At 43.8% G+C, this 20,736-nt stretch overlaps 1 protein-coding gene across 1 annotated transcript in view; it reads right to left on the reverse strand.

The window, feature by feature from the left end:
* LOC124715757 (beta-glucuronidase-like) overlaps positions 1-20,736 on the reverse strand; it is a 152,268-nt gene that overhangs the window by 87,984 nt on the left and 43,548 nt on the right. The window contains exons 2-3 of the mRNA XM_047243120.1: positions 9,153-9,355; positions 408-590 (exon numbers count right to left, since the gene is read on the reverse strand). Of these exons, the coding sequence (XP_047099076.1) occupies positions 408-590; positions 9,153-9,355 (386 nt within the window). The remainder of the gene's footprint in view (positions 1-407; positions 591-9,152; positions 9,356-20,736) is intronic.

Raw genomic sequence — 20,736 nt, forward strand, 5'->3', positions numbered from 1 at the left:
GGGATGAAGAAAAGACGAAGAATGGTAAGTGGCAGTCGGCAGATCCGAAAAGACTCGAGATACCACTCAGAAAGGAAGAGAAGCTAGGGTCGTAGCATCGTCGGCGTCGAAATAATTCGACACGAACTGTTAGCTAACTACCCGAAGTTTGGGAATGGACATCGGCTGTAAATAACAAATGTGGGATCTATGTCTTTATGATCTGGACTAACCACAGAAAAACTATCAATATGGGTGGGTAGGAATATGAAACCCACTTCTTTTTAAAGTTTAACCCAGTGCTGTAACTGGGAGAATATCGCTCGGTGGCAAATGAATTCAGAAGGAGGAGAGGGCGAGGGACTCCAGGCACTTTACAGCGTCGATAGCTTCAACTGCTAATGCAAGAAAGCTGCGCCAGCACTTACCACTTGGGCGACGTAGTGTACGCTGCCGAAGCGCAGCCACACGCGGATGTTGGGCGACTGCCAGGAGCGCGGCACGAAGAAGCGCCGGTCGTACCAGACCAGCCCCACGTGGTCGCGCACCTCCTTCAGCTGCGTCACGTCGTTGTAGCTGGCCGGTACCGGCATCATCATCACTTCTCCTGTCTGGAAATTCCGCAGTGTCGCATGCATTAAAAGTAAGAATTAAATTGACTCGCCACTCTGATTACTCGAAGATGCTTATCCCAGTGTGTAAACGCATCAGAGTCTGAGGAAGGTTAAGGGCGAAGGCAGCCCCACCCCTGACACAGCGACGAAAATGGAAAGTATCGTATCAGGAACACCTTGACCGAACGCTACTGAACATACTCCGTTATTTCCGTACCTATGCGATGTTGTTGTTGTGGTCTTCAGTCCTGAGACTGGTTTGATGCAGCTCTCCATGGTGAAGCTGCATGCCCTCGGGAAAAATTACGGCTGTAGTTTCCCCTTACTTTCAGCCGTTCACAGTACCAGCACTGCAAGGCCGTTTTGGTTAATGCTACAAGGCCAGATCAGTCAATCATCCAGACTGTTGCCCCTGCAACTATTGAAAAGGCTGCTGCCCCTCTTCAGGAACCACACGTTTGTCTGGCCTCTCAACAGATACCTCTCCGTTGTGGTTGCACCTACGGTACAGCCATCTGTATCGCTGAGGCACGCAAGCCTCCCCACCAACGGCAAGGTCCATGGTTCATGGGGAGGACCTGTGCGATACTTTGGTTAAATTTTCGTCCTTTTGCCGGTTTCGTTTCTGTACAGAGAAGAGGCATTCCTAAAGAGAAAAATTATCGAGTAATTGATCAGTATTGGCCGTATGTTACTGGAACTTTTCACGTGGAGATCAAAAGCACTGTGCTCAGAGGACGTATACCTGCAGATTGCCACCATCTTTCGGACTCAGCAAAAGAGAAACTCTTTGGCACCGGCACGAGAGACGTTGGAATATCATGCCGACAGATCGCTGTAGTCCAACGAATTCAGAACGAGTGGTGATGAGATTGACTCTGGACGATGGTGTGGCAACAGGAACAGGCACGGGTCCTCCCAGATGGACTAAATCACGAAAGATCGTACGATTATTCGACTGGCTCTGATGCATGCACGAATGAAAACAGCTGATATATGGGCAGAGGTAAAAGGTAGAGTGTTACCACGAACCGTCAGGAACAGAGTACTGGAAGCTGGGTTGAGATCTCGAGCTGCCATGTATCTTTCATCGCTGACATCTTATGACATACGTCATAGACCTGTGTGTTGCAATGTCAGAGTCAATTGGGACATATAGTGGCATTTTTTCATGTTCGGAAATGAATGTAGCATCTGTTTGTGACTGTCATATCAACGCTAACATGTATCTAGACGACAAGCTTCACAGGAAACAGCCATTGTCCGATCGCTTCTCAAATCAGGTTGCTTCTCTCTCCAACTCCTGGAATCTTGATGTGGAATGTGAGAAAAGGACTGATCCGGTAATTGGTGAAAGGAGGTTGAAAGCCCGCAGATATGTGGCAAGAACTGCGAATCCTGTTGCCATATTCTTCATGACCTGGTCACAAAATGACATACCACGAGATCCTTGAGGAATGTACTAGTCAGTCCTGCCCAGCCTCCTACTTTGTCACCTACAGAGCATGTCTGGGATGAAACGGGGGGACGTACACTCTCATATCAATCTCCATCTATCAATATTCGTGGATTTACGTGTGTTTTAGGTATGGCAAAAAGGTGAAGATGGTGCTCAGAGGCTGTTTGCTTTTGGGCTGCGTATTAGTGCCTGTGGGTGTCACACCTAGCACTCATGTTGACGATGGACATCGGTTCCGAATGAAATGAAAATTAAATCATTCATTACCCGTTATGTGATGGGTGTCCCTACAAAATTTAATGAATACCGGACTGGTGCTGGGTGGTGTAACGCTATCCATTTCCGTCAGTGTGTATAGGGTGAGCTAAAAGTCTACGTGGAAGTGACTATAACTACCGAGAGCTTGATGCCAGTGCACTCCCGCTATCTAAACATGAACACTATAAATGAATACTGTGTACATTGAAAGAAATACACAGTTATTTTAGGAGCAGTGATCAGTATCTTTCGAAAATCAAACAGCCACTTAAATTGAAAATTCAATTTTTGTGCCGTCGAATGACTCAATAGGATTCTTGTACCTGAAGTCTTGTCACTATGGAAGCATTCAGATGGATTTTTTTTTTTTTGGCCCAAAGCGTCCATGAAGTTTTATTCCCTCAAAAGTAATCTTTTTAATTTACATGACTTCTCATAAAACTAAAGAGACTTTCTTGAAGAGGTTTCTCAGAGACTGGCTCGAGTCACAATTATTACATAATTCGCCTAAATTATCTACTATTACAATAGTTTTTGATACGTGGCCCCATCAGGAAAATGAGGAAAAACAGTGTGGACGCATACACTAGGTGTGTTCAAAAAGTAACAGGAATTTACGTTTTCCGTAAAGAATTTTATTTATACATCTACATCAACGTTATCCCCTTCACAATAGTGATCATTAGATATACATTACGCCATCGTTTTGTCCCGTCTCCCAAACATCTTTGGGGCAGTTTTTAGCTCTCTCAACGATGTGTTTTTAATCTTGCCTGTGCTTGTAAAACATTAGCTCTTTAAGGCTTTCTTAATTTTTGGGGAACAGAAAGAAGCCACAGGGCCACATGTTCGGCAACTATTTAGTCTGAGGCATTATTATAGTGTTGATTTTGGCAAAAAGTTGATGAACAAGCAACTAAGTGTGATAACAGATGCATTATTGTGATGCAAAACCATGGACCTTTTTCGGCACATATCTGTCCGTTTCTTCCGGATTGATGCTCACAAACGGCATTAGATCTGTAAGTAGTACTCCTTATTAAGCGTTCCAACTTGTGACATGAACTCATGATTAACTGCGCCGGTAAATCGAAGAACACATTGATCCTAACTTCCACCTTTGACAGGACTTTAAGAGCTATTTTTGGTCTTGGAGATCCAAAATGCTTCCAGTGGGAAGACTGACAAGGGAAAAAGCCTGACACTGCTAAGCGATTCGGCTAACATTTTGTGGCTCGTTTGTATAGAGCATAAAATGAAAGACTATAATATTTTAGTCGAACAATCCTCAGTTTTTGAGAAATCCGTCCCTGAAGTTCATGAAGCGTGATAGGTTCAGACTTCATGGGATCAACAGATAACTGAAAATTGAACATTTTCAATCGTGATGGGGTCCGTAAACGTATATTTTCCTAGAAATCTAGGAAAGAAACTGTTTAGACTGCTGTTTACGTCCCCACATGGTAAAGGCTGTTGGACGAAAGCGCAACCTGGGTAATTCCAGAAGAGGAAATACTTTAAAAGGTAAACCATGTCTGTTTTTCGTCGAATATTCGAAAGGAACGGTGTAGTTCCGCGAAGATTGCATTCATTAGATGTTCTTAGTGCCGCCAGTAAATTTGCTTCGAATGTTTACATGATGCTATTCACGTAGTTGTTGGAAGAAAAGTGAGGACATTCAACAGAGTGCTTGAAAGAGCTATTGTAGAGCTATCAGAATTAAAATGTTCTCAAGATACGTTTTCTAAAACCGTGCCTTCTTCCACACGCGTGACCCGGACACACTACGACGGCACCGGCAATTCCAGCGACACATCCGAAACTTGGTCGCGGCTAAGAAACGCCGGGACTGGCGACAGACATGCGCCCGTTTATTGCTACCCAGCTATAAACTCGTCCAAGTTCTGGTCAGCCTTCCGTCGCCTTACCGGAACTAAACCCTCCCCCTACTATCCTCTTCTCCATGATGATTACCCCTTCCCCGACACCCTCAGTAAGGCCAATCACTTTGCCTACTACCTCTTCGATGTCTTTTCCATCCCCGACGATCCCCAGTCCGATTACTGCCTCTTCCCGGATGTCCGCGATCGAACTAACACCTCTGTCACTCCCCTCGCACCTGGTTTCCAGTACTTGGACAACATTGCACACACGGAACTCAATGCCCCTATCACTACACAGGATCTCATTGCTACACTCCGCACAAAACGCAACACCGCTCCTGTCACGATCGTGTCACCTATCGCCACCTTCGTGAAGCTCTGTCTCTTTCCTCTCCACCCTGGCCAGGCTCTACAATGTAGCCCTGTCCACCGGCTACTACCCCGACCTGTGGAAAACCTCCCGTATCCTGATGTTCCTTAAACCTGGTAAACCGCCGTCCGCCGTCTCCTCCTACCGTCCCATCAACCTTAACTCGGTCTTCAGCAAGGTCCTGGAATCCATCCTCACCCGACGCATCCACCAGCATCTCCACCAGCACTGCCTCCTTCCCGTTACCCAGTGTGGCTTTCGGCCGTCTTTCTCTTCCGATGACCTTCTCCTTCACCTCACTCATCTCCTTTCCGAACAGCTTAATTCCCGTTGCTCCGCAATCTTCCTCTCCCTGGACCTTGAACGTGCCTATGACCGCGTATGGCATTCCGGTCTCCTCTTCAAGCTCCAAACCTTCGCCCTTCCCATTAACTACGTCCATCTGATCGGCTCCTTTCTCTTCCACCGTCCTTCCTACGTCACCATCCATAACACGGATTCCTACACCTTTTTTCCCTCCGCTGGTGTGCCCCAAGGCTCCGTCCTCTCCCCACTTCTGTATACGGTGGACATGCCGCTGCCGTCACCCCCCATCACCTTCTCCAGTTTGCCGAGGACACTGCCTTCCTTGCCCTCGCCCCCACCCTGCAGCGTTCCCAACACCTTCTCCAATCCCATCTTGACTGGTTCACCGCTTGGTGCAACCAGTGGTTGCTCAAGGTCAATCCCTCCAAAACCCAGGCGATCATTGTAGGCAAATCCACCTCCTCGATTTCTATCTAACCATCTATGGCCGTCCTATCGCCCTCACCCCCACCCTTAACTACCTTGGCGTCACCCTCGACCGTCGCCTCTCCTGGACCCCCCATCTCCGGACAATCCAAGCCAAGGCACGCTCCCGACTCCGTCTCCTCAAGTTCCTTTCCGGCTGTACGTGGGGTCTGGACCCCTTCACCATACTCCACACCTATAAATCCCTCATCCGCCCTATCCTCTGTTACGCCCATCCGGCCTGGATCTCCACCCCGCCCCCTACCTTTTATAAATCCCTTCAGATCCTTAAACGCCATGCTCTCCGCCTCGATTATCGCATCCGTCTCCCCTCCCCTCACGGATCCTGTATGACCTAATTCCGTTTCCCCACCTCCTCCTTTTCCTCGAATGGATACAGATTCTCTACACCTCCGGTAAACTCGATCCTCCTCACCTGCTTGTCTCACCCATCCTCTCTCACCCCGCCTGCTGCCGTGCCTGTATTCCCACGTCCCACCCAGTCTCCATTTCTCCACCATCCTTACCCTCTCCCAAGGTGGCTTCCGCCAGCTCCCCCTCCCTGATGATGTCCTCCTCCCCTCCATCTACCCCTCCTATCAACTTTGATCCTCCCCTCCCACTTCCTGTGTTTTTTCCTTTGGGCACCCTCCCTCCCTTCTCTCCTCCTTCCCTCCCTCCTCCCTTTCTTCCCACTCCTCCTCCGGGCTTCCCCTACCCCCATCCCTCAACTCCTCCTCCCATCTCCTCTGCCACTGGCATCTTTGCACTCCCATCTCCCTCCCCCTCACCCTTCTCCCCCTCTTGACAGGTCCCCGGACTCGCACACGCTACGTGAACATTCGCGCGCCGGAGATCATCGCCATCCGTTTCTCGTGTGTGCCTTCGTTTTGTGTTTAGTGTTCACCGTCACACTCCATCGTTCACATGTGCCATCGACATCATCAGTGTTAGTGCATCGTGTCAACAGTTTGTAGTGTGGATTATCGTCGAGTGTGAACGGCTCCGTGGTTTTGTATTTATGTGTCTACTGTTTTATTACCCGCTATTATGTAAATTCTGTGTATTCCTTCTGTATTTTTTATCATTGTCTATTCTACGGCTGAAGAGCAGCGTAGAATGCTGCTGCCAGCCTGCTTGTTGTACAGGTTTTAAAATCACAATAAAGAAAAAAAAATGTTTTGTAAAGTGAATCTCCCTATTTCCCGGATTTTGAACAAGTGACAAACATGTATTAACGAATCGGTTAAGTGATTTACCCCTTCTATACTTCGATGACCAAATTAATCGTTAATTATAAGTATAGGAAAACTGTAGGCAACAATTTTCCAGGCGCTGTGATGGAACATTGCGCCCTGAACGAATGCGTTATTTTTGTATACTACCTACTGCGACAAGGGTTTGTTTTTCTCCCTTATGCGCTAACATACGTCAAATGCTTGTCTTCGCAGCAATCTTACTCGGAGTTGTTTTCATATGACAAGGCTCATAATTTTACTTCCTTACTAATCCAGTCGTCTGTGAAATTTATTTCACTATCTTGTTATTGTTCCCCATTGATTTACTCACCTTAGTAACTCTCTATTCCTACCAATTTAGAAGCGGAAAGAAACACGAATGAGAAAACTGCAGAATGCATTGGGCAGTTGAACACAGGTTCTCCGCTTCCAAGCCATATGGCCTAGTCGCATCACCAGTGGCGCTTCCGAAAAGTAGCCTTCATGTTATGGGCACATAAGCGGCAGTCGTAAACGTTTCTTTACTCGGTTTCTAGGAAAACATGCATTTGCAGGACCCCATATACAGCGTATGACGACGATGAATGCTCAGTTTGCAATTACCTATTGATCCCCTGAATTTTGTGTCGATAGCGCGTCGTGAACTCGTTTTCTTAAAATCGAACGCTTGTTGAGCCAAAATATATTCATTTCAAGTTGTACACAGGAGACTTGAGAAATATGAGCCGAATCGGTTGGCCGTGTCTGGGAAGTTCCCTTGTGGGCCCTAATATTTCTACATCATATCCGTAAACCCATGTTTCATCACCTGTTATGACACGTTTCGTAAGTTCTGCATCGCTGTTGACTTCATCTAGCGATCCCTCAGCAACTTGCATTCGGCGGTGTTTTTGTTAGAAATTTAACAATTTTGGAACAACTTTGCTGTCACATGTTTCGTAACCAAATTTTTTAAAAAAAAGTACAGTGCCTGAGCACTGTTTGTGATTCGGCGTGCATTCACTTTCTCCATCGGTTGCTGATGTCCTGGAGCAAACAGGGCGCTCATCATCTTCAACGTCTTCAAGGCCGGCTTCGAAATGCTTATACCACTCGTAAACCTTTTGTTTTAGTCATAACAGACTCAGTGAAAGTAATGTTACCATTTCTATAACTTTGCTATACTTTACTCCGTTACTATAGCAAAATTTAGTATAGATTCTGTGATCCATTTTTAGAGAAAATAAATATAATTTGTCAGGTAATTATATTTATTTTCTCTAAAAAACTCTGTCAGGTATGCCGATCTGTGAACTTTAATGTTTAAGATTTTGTGACAATTCGTTATTTGGCCAACATAGCAATACAGAGAACATGTTTACTAGTTTCAGCCGCTTAAAAGGTCCTCATCAGATCTGAAAACTGTTACAAGATTTCAAGTCAGAAATACTGCGAACCAAAATATTGACCAGAAATAATTACGCAAAAGCTATGAAGAGTTCATCACAGAATACAAACACGCTGTGTGTAAATCGAGGGAACAAGTAAGATGTTTTGTCATCCTTGTGTTAACATCCGTAACGAAATGTCTCTGTAAAAAAAAATAAATTTACATGGATAAGATCGAAAGCAAATGGCATGAAACTACTTGCAACAAATTTATAGCGAGGAACGTACCTTACAGTCATATTTACAACATACGTATGTGAACCAGTGCACGAGAATCGTTGTCGTATATACAGCCATCGTCAAAGTTAACTGGATCAAAACAGTAAACAGATTGACTGACACTTTGTACATGGGCTCACAGGTTTCTCTGATGACATACGATAAGGATGCTTATACACTGTTTCACATTCGTATGTCGCAAATACGAGCGTAGGGCACGTTCTGCACGTAGTTTCGTACCAATGGCTTTGGATCTTATCCATGTAAATTTATTTTGTTTTACAGTGACACTTCTTTATGGATGTTGACTCTGTAATGACAAAGTTTCTTACTTAGTCTCTGGATTTAAGCACCGCATGTTTGTATCTTGGTGTGTGTGGTTCACAGTTTTTGCATAATTATTTCTGGTCAGAGCTGCTCTACTCCAAAATATTTCTAACTTACCTGTGTAGCAGTTTCCAGGTACTAAGATGACCATTTAAGCGGTTGAAACTAGTTATCTATGTTCTTTATATTGCAATCTTGGCCAAAGCAGCGTTTTCTATAAAATGTGCAACGGTCAAAATAAATAATCGCCCAAAACTAAAAAGCATTTGCGGTCTTTGATACAGCTTACAACAGACTAAATATCCGATAGTAGATACTTTTAAACGTGTTACCAACACAACGAGGAAATCTCATAAATTGGACTAAAACAACATGCGAAATTACAGGATTCCCGTTGCTTTCGGAACACATCTCGTATAATTTAATTCGTTAGTTTTTCGTCTTGGTATGTGCTGCATCTGGACAGAATAGGGAAAGCAATACTTCCAAGAGGTACCGATCCGGTTTTGAAACTGCACATGTAGACACGTGGAAACTTATTCGGCAGTATTCTCACGCCTTTCGGTACAAAGCACAACTAGGCAGTCGAGTTGAGAAGTTACTCACGGAGCGCAGGTCGTGCTCGTACCAGCGCTCCCAGTAGCCCTGCAGGTTGTCGGAGAGCCGGAAGTCCCAGACGCCGTCGAGGGAGCGCACCTCGCGGGACTCGGACTCCCTGGGGTAGAGCATGCCGCCCAGAGACACCTCGCCGCGGGTCGCCGACAGCACCACGGCCACCACCAGCATCGCCGTCACCACGGACATGCTGCCTGCAACGAGACGAGTTCACTGGGATCTCACTAGCACGCAAGCGACCGCATACCTAGTGATCATCTGGTAGATAGAAACCACCCAACAGCGCTGGAACAGTCTCTATCAAACACTTACAATAGAGGAGCACTTCCGCATGCAAAAAACAATAAAGTAAGTTTTACACGATTATACAATACTATGCAATAAGACACTGTTTCCAACAATTAATGAATTTTACAACGACACTTCTGAAAGCATAGTGTATGAAACATTCTCAGTGATCCAAAGACAGTTGTTTCTCAACTCATCCCCCTCTCCCCCCTCACACACACACACACACACACACACACACACACACACACACACACACACACAGGCGTAATTTTTCTCAAATATCGTTTTCGTAAATTAAAACCTGTTGTTGTTTTTGTGGTCTTCAGTCCTGACACTGATTTGATGCAGCTCTCCATGCTACTCTATCCTGTGCAAGCTTCTTCATCTCCCAGTATCTACTACAACCTACATCCTTCTGAATCTGCTTAGTGTATTCATCTCTTGGTCTCCCTCTACGATTTTTACCCTCCACGCTTCCCTCCAATACTAAATTGGTGATCCCCTGATGCCTCAGAACATGTCCTACCAACCGATCCCTTCTTCTAGTCAAGTTGTGCCACAAACTTCTCTTCTCCCCAATTCAATACCTCCGGTTTAGTTATGTGATCTACCCATCTAATCTTCAGCATTCTTCTGTAGCACCACATTTCGAAAGCTTCTATTCTCTTCTTGTCCAAACTAGTTATCGTCCATGTTTCACTTCCATACATGGCTACACTCCATACAAGTACTTTCAGAAACGACTTCCTGACACTAAAATCTATACTCGATGTTAACGAATTTCTCTTCTTCAGAAACGCTTTCCTTGCCATTTCCAGTCTGCATTTTATATCCTCTCTGCTTCGACCATCATCAGTTAATTTGCTCCCCAAATAGCAAAACTCCTTTACTACTTTAAGTGTCTCATTTCCTAATCTAATTCCTCAGCATCACCCGACTTAATTCGACTACATTCCATTATCCTCGTTTTGCTTTTGTTGATGTTCATCTTATATCCTCCTTTCAAGACATTGTCCATTCCGAAAATTTATTCGGCTACTTTGGAGACGACACGCTGTCAAGCTTCAGAAAGAGGTAAAAGCAGGCTAAAGGTACAAATCAATCTTCACCATTAATGTAGCTCCAGGTGAGCAATCAAAACAAAATAAGAACATCTTATTGTTTTAGACCCTGAATAGAGAAACAATGATTAACATTGAATACAGTTTTCCTACAGAAACAAATCAATAGTCACTGAAGACGACATATAAGTGTCGGAACACTTTTGAGTAAATAGAGAAAGAAATACATTGTGTTTGCGGAAGGAGGATTTTAAAAATTCACATTTAATTCATGAGCACTAAAAAACAAATAGGAGCTTCCAAAACCAAAACGACGATAATTTACCACTTCTTATTGACATTCTGGCTTTAACTACCTTTATTTATTGCCGAAGGTATTAACTACTTGATATGCTGAGGAACCGACTTGAAAAAAGATGAGAGAGCTTTAAAATTAACAGAACATATATGATAGTGGGTGTTTACAATCGGTACGATTTTAATGCTGGGAATTTTAGTAGTTAATGTTTTTCTTCTTTTCAATACCTACATGCAATTACAGCTAAGATTGGAAATAGTGTATAAGATATGAAAAGCAAGATTGGACTAGGGAAACCTGTTCCTCGACATCAGTCCTTTACAGTAATAACTTCACAAACAAAACGAGAAAGTATTATATTTAAAACAATAGTAGAAATCATATGTATACATGGATCAGAAGTGTAGGAAATAAAAAGGAGAAATCAAGCTCAACTACTAGCCACGGAAACAGAAGTGGTGCTGCTATGTACAGTGCGCTCAGCAGCGAGGTCATCAGCGCTCTTACTAGGCACCCTGCTTCTCTCTCTCTCTCTCTCTCTCTCTCTCTCTCTCTCTCTCTCTCTCTCTCTCCCCCCCCCTCTCTCTCTCTCTCTCCCCCCCCCCTCTCTCTCTCTCCCCCCCCCCCTCTCTCTCTCTCTCTCTCTCTCTCATTCGCACTCACACATTTGCACAGAAGACCAAAAGACGTACACCTAAGTCAGTTTAGAGCTGAAATACACTGACTATAACTGCATAATGTGTCCGCCCCTGGTAGCTGACTGGTCAGCGCGACGGAATGTCATACCTAACGGCCCGTGTTAGATTCCCGGCTGGGTCGAAGATTTTCTACGCTCAGGGACTGGGTGTTCTGTTGTCCTTATCATCATCATTTCATCCCCATCGACACGCAAGTCGCCGAAGTGGCGTCAGCTCGAAAGACTTGCACCAAGCGAACGGTCTACCCGACGGGAGGCCCTAGCCACACGGCATTTACATTTTTTACTGCATAATGGGCGGTAACTGTCTTTCATGTTTAGGTTACCGGCTTGTGCTGCTTTCCTGCTTGGTTTTTTGGTGCTCATACACTAGTAAGACACAGTATTCTCATCTTCCCTACTGGATGCTGTGGTTGAATGTGCGAGATAATATTTTGTGCGAGTACGACCCTGATTTTGAATTATTGATAAAACACTAGTGCACGCAACGGGTAACAAGACACACACAAAACCAACGCACTGCGTAAGTGGGACTGTAAGCGATAGCAATTTTTCAGGCCTATGCCCACATTCCCACTGGGTTATCAAGAAAGGAGAGGGAGAACGCTAGTTGATCTGGCATTATTTACTAAGGTAATAAGAGAGTTCTTAATCTTGCAATTATTGATTTGAGCCTTGGGAGACGAGAGGAGATGATCTGAAAATTCCTATTTTTCTTAGGTAACTCAAATTTTATAACAAATTTAGATTTATAGTTGAACATAATCTGGGATCACTGTCCATATTATTATCGGTGCTGCCAAGTATTGAAATAGCTGATTGGTATCAGATATTTAATGGTCACACTATAAGAAGGCTGAAGGGAATTCATTATCACACACCAGAGCGGCACAATCCTTCCATGCATCGCCACGCTGAAGAACACCGCGAAGCACTACGCGAAATGCCGCTACTACACAAATTAATGCACAAGCGCGACCGCACAGAGCTGGGACGTTACCCACAGAGATGCTGGAGCACATAATTTTCAAATACTTTCGTGAAACGAGCCACAGAAAGAAGTTGGTTCGCGTTCTGTATCTACCACGGTATACCGTATTTCACATCTTACCACCTTCCAGACGAAGCCTCTCCGCATTGCTTCGTCTCCTCAGCACGTCCCGGCTACCAGTCTGTCCGCCACGCTACCGACCGGCCACCCCGGCCGTTGTTCGAACAGCCACGTTCCCACTGGCTGAAGGCCAACCTACACCCCCTACAATCTTCAGAACCGACCTTTCTGAAGTGCCTCAAGCAATCCCTGTCTTTAGTGTTTAGCTACCCTAGCTTCTCTTTTAAGAAGCCTATCGCATATACTGACAATCCTTTTATACAGCTCTTCTTTCGAAGCCTAACACATTCACACAGCATGCCCACATACGTACTGGAAAGGTACAGAGAGGACAAGGAAATGTGACACATTGAAAAGTAATCGAAAAAAAAAAGACTTGGTTACCTTCTACATGTCCATTAGCTGGGTTATTTCTGAAGCGTACTCACAGTACCGCTTCAGTAACAGCTAAAATAATTTAACATATAACCTTCCTTAGTTGATGAATGTGAAAAGAAAAGATGAAGCAATCACCCTGAAATCACTAAAATCTTCTGCTTAGTAAGTTTTTTTGTCGCGGAAATGGGTTAGTAGAGATTAAGTGCTGCAATCTCATGATTTAGACCACTTCAGAAAGGAAGAAATTATCTAAATGTAAATGGAAGGATACATGCTACTGAGAAGAAGAGATATTACGTTAGTGTCAAAGACGGTATGGAGGTGGAAACCTCAGGGTAAGAGAGAATGAGGTCGGCCACTGATGTCAAGGAAGCTATGGACTTGGGGAATCTCCATGAGGGGGCTGGGAAGACGGTCAGCTATGGAGGTTGGGGACCAAGAAACAGTATTGTCTGGAAACAACTCGTAAAATATGTACGTGCCTATAAACCGAAAGATTAAATGTAAGACACACACATTATAATTTGGAGTCTCTTTTGTTAGGAGGTTATACTTCACAGTAAGCTAAGTGTTTCTTATAGAAAAATTCAGCATTAGTGCTCTCCACGTCACTGTTCAAAATACAAGCTGCGTAGTTTCGCAATATAATTCACTTTATCACTTATACGTGAGTATCGTAGAAGTAGACTGAATTGTATAATGTGTAACATTTCTTATCGCATCGCAGAATGTTTTTCTCTGTTCGTTTGCACGAACAAAAGGTGCCCTATTAGGGCTCTTGTGTTCCAACAGCTGCAAAGAGCGCGAATATGTTCGCATTTCAAAATTTTTGGAAATTTTTTTAAAGATGCTGAAGAAGGTAGAATGAGACAGCTGATATCCCACTTTTCAGTCAGTGTCTTAATTTAAATAAACAGGACCATATTCACATTTTGTGTGTTCCAATAGGAGTATTTGTGCACTGGTTCTCTCCTTTCCCCTGCTGCAAAAGGTCATGTAACTCACACGAAAAGAAAAATATTGGTCAGTAAAATTTAGATAGTTTACGTATGTGAAATTGAAATAACGCAAAACTAATTTTACAGCTCACAACGGATTTTATGTGCGAAAACTATGCATGTGCTTCAGTACTACAACTTGGGGTTCCCAGATGACACCCGATGCACTTTTATAGCATATTTTTCCGTGTTATGTCACTTAATAAACTACGTTTTCGCCTGTCACCGGATTTTATGTGAATAGGTATGGTAACTTCGAGCCTCTGCGTCTCGAAAACGGGTAAAGATATCAAAGAAATTTTAAGAACTGTTCCAGAGCAGTATCTTAGGAACACATCGCAAAACTTTTAGCCATTTTCTGTCCATAAGCGTCTTAAAATCCTCGGCTAGGTGTTGTGTGTGTCTTGTTATCCATTGCGTGCACTAGTGTTTTATCAATAATTAAAAATCAGGGTCGTACTCTCACAAAATATTATCACGCATATTCAACCACAGCATCCAGTGGGGGAGACACGAATACTGTGTCGTACTAGTGTATGACCGCCAAACAACCAAGCAGGAAAGCAGCACAAGCCACCAACGCAAACATGAAAGGCAGTTACCGCATATTATGTAGCTATAGTCAGTGTATTTCAGCTCTAAACTGACTTGAGGCGTACGTCTTTTCGTCTTCTATGCAAGTGTGTGAATGCGAATGAGAGAGAGAGAGAGAGAGAGAGAGAGAGAGAGAGAGAGAGAAGCAGCTGATAACGGTGAAAATATAGTAAAAAGCCCCCCTTTTCTTGCGGTTTCCCGAGGACCCGCCTATTAGTTAATACTGCCTCCATAAGTCCCATCAAACTTACTGTAGACCAGCAAAAAGAACCAACCGATTTGCTACTTTTGCCTAAGCACGAGGAAATGTGTAATATTCACACTTTGACCCTATACTGGAGGATAGTCACACTAAGACGATATGCTGGGTATACAAACGGTCCCTTGCCCAAGAGCTACACGAAACACTTTACCCTACCCTTTCATTACCAATACAACTTTAGGTATGGGCACCGGACAAATTCACACACTAATACATTCGTGCAATTTAGAACTGCATATTCTCAATCCATACGTCAGCAAAATACACTAAGAATAACAAATGACGTACCACAGAGGAATTATCTGACTGGGACAGAAATCGGTAAATGTTAACATGTTATCTGTGTGATCGTTCCAATTTAAGTTATTCGTAATTGTACTCCATAAATATTTAGTTGAATTTACAGTTTTCAGATTTGTGTGTTTTATCCTATTACCGAAATTTAGCAGATTCCTTTTGGATGACTTCACACTTACCATTATTTTGAGTCGGTTGCCACTGTTCGCAATACAGATACCATGTCTAAGTAATGTTGCAATTGGTTTTGATCATCTGATGATTTTAGCAGATGGTAAACGATAACATCATCTGCAAACAACCTAAGACGACTGCTCAGATTGTCTCCTAAATAGTTTATATAGATAAGGAACAGCAGAGGGCTGTAACACTATCTTGGGGAACGCCAGAAATTACTTCTGTTTTACTCGATGACTTTCCATCATTTAATACAAACTGCGATATTTCTGAAAGGAAATGACGAATACAGTCGCGCAAGGGATACTCTATAGACACGCACTATGATTAGATGTCGCTTGTGAAGATCAGTGTCAGATGACTTCTGGAAATCTAAAAATATGTGATCAATTTGACATTCCCTGTCGATAGCACTCATTACTTCGTAAGAAAGAGAGATTTATGTTTCATAAGAGCGATATTTTCGAAATCCGTGTCGGCTGTTTCTCAGTTCAAAATGTTCTAACACAGTGTATGTCCCAAAATCCTACTTCAACTCGACGTCTTCGGAATGAAGACGACAACAGCCGTTCTTTACTCAATAACAGCGGCTGAAAATAACTGTTTCCGTCCGTAAGGAACTGTGACAATCTTTCGGTTAAATGTGAATATTGACAGAAGGTTAGTGTTGGAAAATTTCCTCGTTGATAGACCCATCTCAGACGATCAAGTATTACAATTATGCGTTTTTTCACTACCTTTTAGGCACCTTACGAACAAGCAGCCGACAACAGCTAAAAATATTTATCGGACGTGGTTATTAACACTGATACTCACAGAGCAAAGAAAATACTGACGACTTCCTGCTCCATCTGGGAGCAAGTTTGCGATCGAGAGAAACCTCAAGGCCGTCTCTGCATGTATTTTACGTTGGGGAATGCCTAAAGGGATATGGACACATTCTAGGGATCTTAAAGACCAAGCACCTATTACTTGCAGTGCCTAAAAAACCACGAAGCACTATGGTGTTTAGAGGGATCGATGGCTGCTATATGAAAGTTTCTGTTGTTGTTGTGGTCTTCAGTCCTGAGACTGGTTTGATGCAGCTCTCCATGCTACTCTATCCTGTGCAAGCTTCTTCATCTCCCAGTACTTACTGCAACCTACATCCTTCTGAATCTGCTTAGTGTATTCATCTCTTGGTCTCCCTCTACGATTTATACTCTCCACGCTGCCCTCCAATGCTAAATTTGTGATCCCCTGATGCCTCAGAACATGTCCCACCAACCGGTCCCTTCTTCTGGTCAAGTTGTGGCACAAACTCCTCTTCTCCCCAATTCTATTCAATACCTCCTCATTAGTTATGTGATCTACCCATCTAATGTTCAGAATTCTTCTGTAGCACCACATTTCGAAAGCTTCTATTCTCTTCTTGTCCAAACTATTTATCGTCCATGTTTCACTTCCATACATGGCTACACTCCATACAAATACTTTCAGAAACGACTTCCTAACAAATCTATACTCGACGTTAACAAATTTCTCTTCTTCAGAAACGCTTTCCTTGCCATTGCCAGTCTACATTTTATATCCTCGCTACTTCTACATCTACATCTACATCTACATTGATACTCCGCAAGCCACCCAACGGTGTGTGGCGGAGGGCAATTTACGTGCCACTGTCATTACCTCCCTTTCCTGTTCCAGTCGCGAATGGTTCGCGGGAAGAACAACTGTCTGAAAGCCTCCGTGCGCGCTCTAATCTCTCTAATTTTACATTCGTGATCTCCTCGGGAGGTATAAGTAGGGGGAAGCAATATATTCGATACCTCATCCAGAAACGTACCCTCTCGAAACCTGGCGAGCAAGCTACACCGCGATGCAGAGCGCCTCTCTTGCAGAGTCTGCCACTTGAGTTTATTAAACATCTCCGTAACGCTATCACGGTTACCAAATAACCCTGTGACGAAACGCGCCGCTCTTCTTTGGATCTTCTCTATCTCCTTCGTCAGACCGGTCTGGTACGGATCCCACACTGATGAGCAATACTCAAGTATAGGTCGATCGAGTGTTTTGTAAGCCACCTCCTTTGTTGATGGACTACATTTTCTAAGCACTCTCCCAATGAATCTCAACCTGGCACCCGCCTTACCAACAATTAGTTTTATATGATCATTCCACTTCAAATCGTTCCGCACGCATACTCCCAGATATTTTACAGAAGTAACTGCTACCAGTGTTTGTTCCGCTATCATATAATCATACAATAAAGGATCCTTCTTTCTATGTATTCGCAATACATTACATTTGTCTATGTTAAGGGTCAGTTGCCACTCCCTGAACCAAGTGCCTATCCGCTGCAGATCTTCCTGCATTTCGCTACAATTTTCTAATGCTGCAACTTCTCTGTATACTACAGCATCATCCGCGAGAAGCCGCATGGAACTTCCGACACTATCTACTAGGTCATTTATATATATTGTGAAAAGCAATGGTCCCATAACACTCCCCTGTGGCACGCCAGAGGTTACTTTAACGTCTGTAGACGTCTCTCCATTGATAACAACATGCTGTGTTCTGTTTGCTAAAAACTCTTCAATCCAGCCACACAGCTGGTCTGATATTCCGTAGGCTCTTACTTCGTTTATCAGGCGACAGTGCGGAACTGTATCGAATGCCTTCCGGAAGTCGAGAAAAATAGCATCTAGCTGGGAGCCTGTATCTAATATTTTCTGGGTCTCATGAACAAATAAAGCGAGTTGGGTCTCACACGATCGCTGTTTCCGGAATCCATGTTGATTCCTACATAGTAGATTCTGGGTTTCCAGAAATGACATGATACGCGAGCAAAAAACATGTTCTAAAATTCTACAAGAGATCGACGTTAGAGATATAGGTCTATAGTTTTGCGCATCTGCTCGACGACCCTTCTTGAAGACTGGGACTACCTGTGCTCTTTTTCAATCATTTGGAACCCTCCGTTCCTCTAGAGACTTGCGGTACACGGCTGTTAGAAGGGGGGCAAGTTCTTTCGCGTACTCTGTGTAGAATCGAATTGGTATCCCATCAGGTCCAGTGGACTTTCCTCTATTGAGTGATTCCAGTTGCTTTTCTATTCCTTGGACACTTATTTCGATGTCAGCCATTTTTCCGTTTGTGCGAGGATTTAGAGAAGGAACTGCAGTGCGGTCTTCCTCTGTGAAACAGCTTTGGAAAAAGGTGTTTAGTATTTCAGCTTTACGCGTGTCATCCTCTGTTTCAATGCCATCATCATCCCGTAGTGTCTGGCTATGCTGTTTCGAGCCACTTACTGATTTAACGTAAGACCAGAACTTCCTAGGATTTTCTGTCAAGTCGGTACATAGAATTTTACTTTCGAATTCAATGAACGCTTCACGCATAGCCCTCCTTACGCTAACTTTGACATCGTTTAGCTTCTGTTTGTCTGAGAGGTTTTGGCTGCGTTTAAACTTGGAGTGGAGCTCTCTTTGCTTTTGCAGTAGTTTCCTAACTTCGACCATCATCAGTTATTTTGCTCCCCAAATAGCAAAACTCCTTTACTACTTTAAGTGCTTCATTTCCTAATCTAATTCCCTCAGCACCACCCGACTTAATTCGACTACATTCCATTATCCTCGTTTTGCTTTTGTTGATGTTTATCTTATATCCTCCTTTCAAGACACTGTCCATTCCGTTCAGCTGCTCTTCCAGGTCCTTTGCTGTCTCTGACAGAATTACAATGTCATCGGCGAACCTCAAAGTTTTTATTTCTTCTCCATGGATTTTAATACCTACCCCGAATTTTTCTTTTGTTGCCTTTACTGCTTGCTCAATATACAGATTGAATAACATCGGGGAGAGGCTACACCCCTGCCTCACTCCCTTCCCAACAGATGCTTCCCTTTCATACACCTCGACTCTTATAACTGCCATCTGGTTTCTGTACAAATTGTAAATAGCCTTTCGCTCTCTGTATTTTACCCCTGCCACCTTTAGAATTTGAAAGAGTATTCCAGTCAACATTGTCAAAAGCTTTCTTTAAGTCTACAAATGCTAGAAACGTTGGTTTGCCTTTCCTTAATATTTCTTCTAACGTCAGTATTGCCTCACGTGTTCCAACATTTCTACGGAATCCAAACTGATATTCCCCTAGGTCGGCTTCTACCAGTTTTTCCATTCGTCTGTAAAGAATTCGCGTTAGTATTTTGCAGCTGTGACTTATTAAACTGATAGTTCTGTAATTTTCACATCTGTCAACACACACACACACACACACACACACACACACACACACACACACACAGACACAGAGAGAGAGAGAGAGAGAGAGAGAGAGAGAGAGAGATGGCGGTAGTATCGTGTACATGCGGTATAAAAGAGCTGTGCAGTGGTGGAGCTGTCATTTGTACTCAGGTGATTCATGTGAAACCGTTTCCGACGTGATTATGGCCACATAAGGGAAATTAGCAGACTCTGAACACGGAAAGGTAGTTGGAGCTAGTCGCATGGGACATTCCATTTCGGAAATAATTAGGGAATTCAATATTCTCTGATCTACAACGTGAAGAGTGTGCCGAGAATACTATATTTCAGGTATTTACTCTCACGATGGTCAATGCATTGGCCAACGACTTTCACTTGATGAGGAGAGCAACGGCATTTGTGTACAGTTGTCAGTGTCAACAGACAAATAACACTGCGTGAAATAAATCCAGATATCGACGAAGGACGTACGATGAACGTATCCGTTAGGTCAGTGCCTCTAAATTTTTCGTTAATGGGCTATGGCAGCAGACGACCGACGCCAGTGCCTTTGGTACAGCACGACATCGCCTGCAGCGCCTCTCCCGGGCTCTTGACCATATCGGTTGGACTCTAGTTCACTGGAAAACTGCGGCCTGGTGAGATGAGTGCCGATTACAGTTGGTAATGGCTGATGGTAGTCTTCAAGTGTGGCGCAGATCCCATGAAGCCATAGAACCAAGTTGTTAATAAGGTACTGTGTTAGCTGGTGGTGGTTCCATAATGATGTAAGCTGTGTTTACATGGAATGGACTGAGCTCTCTGGATGTTCGGCTACTTGAAGACCATTTGCTGCCATTCATGGACATCGTCTTCCCAAAAATCGATGCAGTTTGTATGGATGACAATGCGCCATGTCAATAGGCCGCAATTGTTCGCGATCGGTTGGAACATTCCAACAATTCGAGCGAATGGTTTTGCACCCAGATCGCCCAACATGAATCTCATCTAACATTCAAGGGACATTACCGAGGCCAGTTCGTGAACAAAATCCTGCATCGGCATCACTTTCGCAGCTATGGGCGGCTATAGAGGAGCATGGCTCAGCGACTTGTTGAGTTCACACCACGTTAAGTTGCTGCACTACGCCGAGAAAAACGAGGTCCGAAGGAAGGATCCCACGGTTTGTC

The sequence above is a fragment of the Schistocerca piceifrons genome, chromosome 1 (assembly GCF_021461385.2).
Source record: "Schistocerca piceifrons isolate TAMUIC-IGC-003096 chromosome 1, iqSchPice1.1, whole genome shotgun sequence".
Taxonomy (NCBI): domain Eukaryota; kingdom Metazoa; phylum Arthropoda; class Insecta; order Orthoptera; family Acrididae; genus Schistocerca; species Schistocerca piceifrons.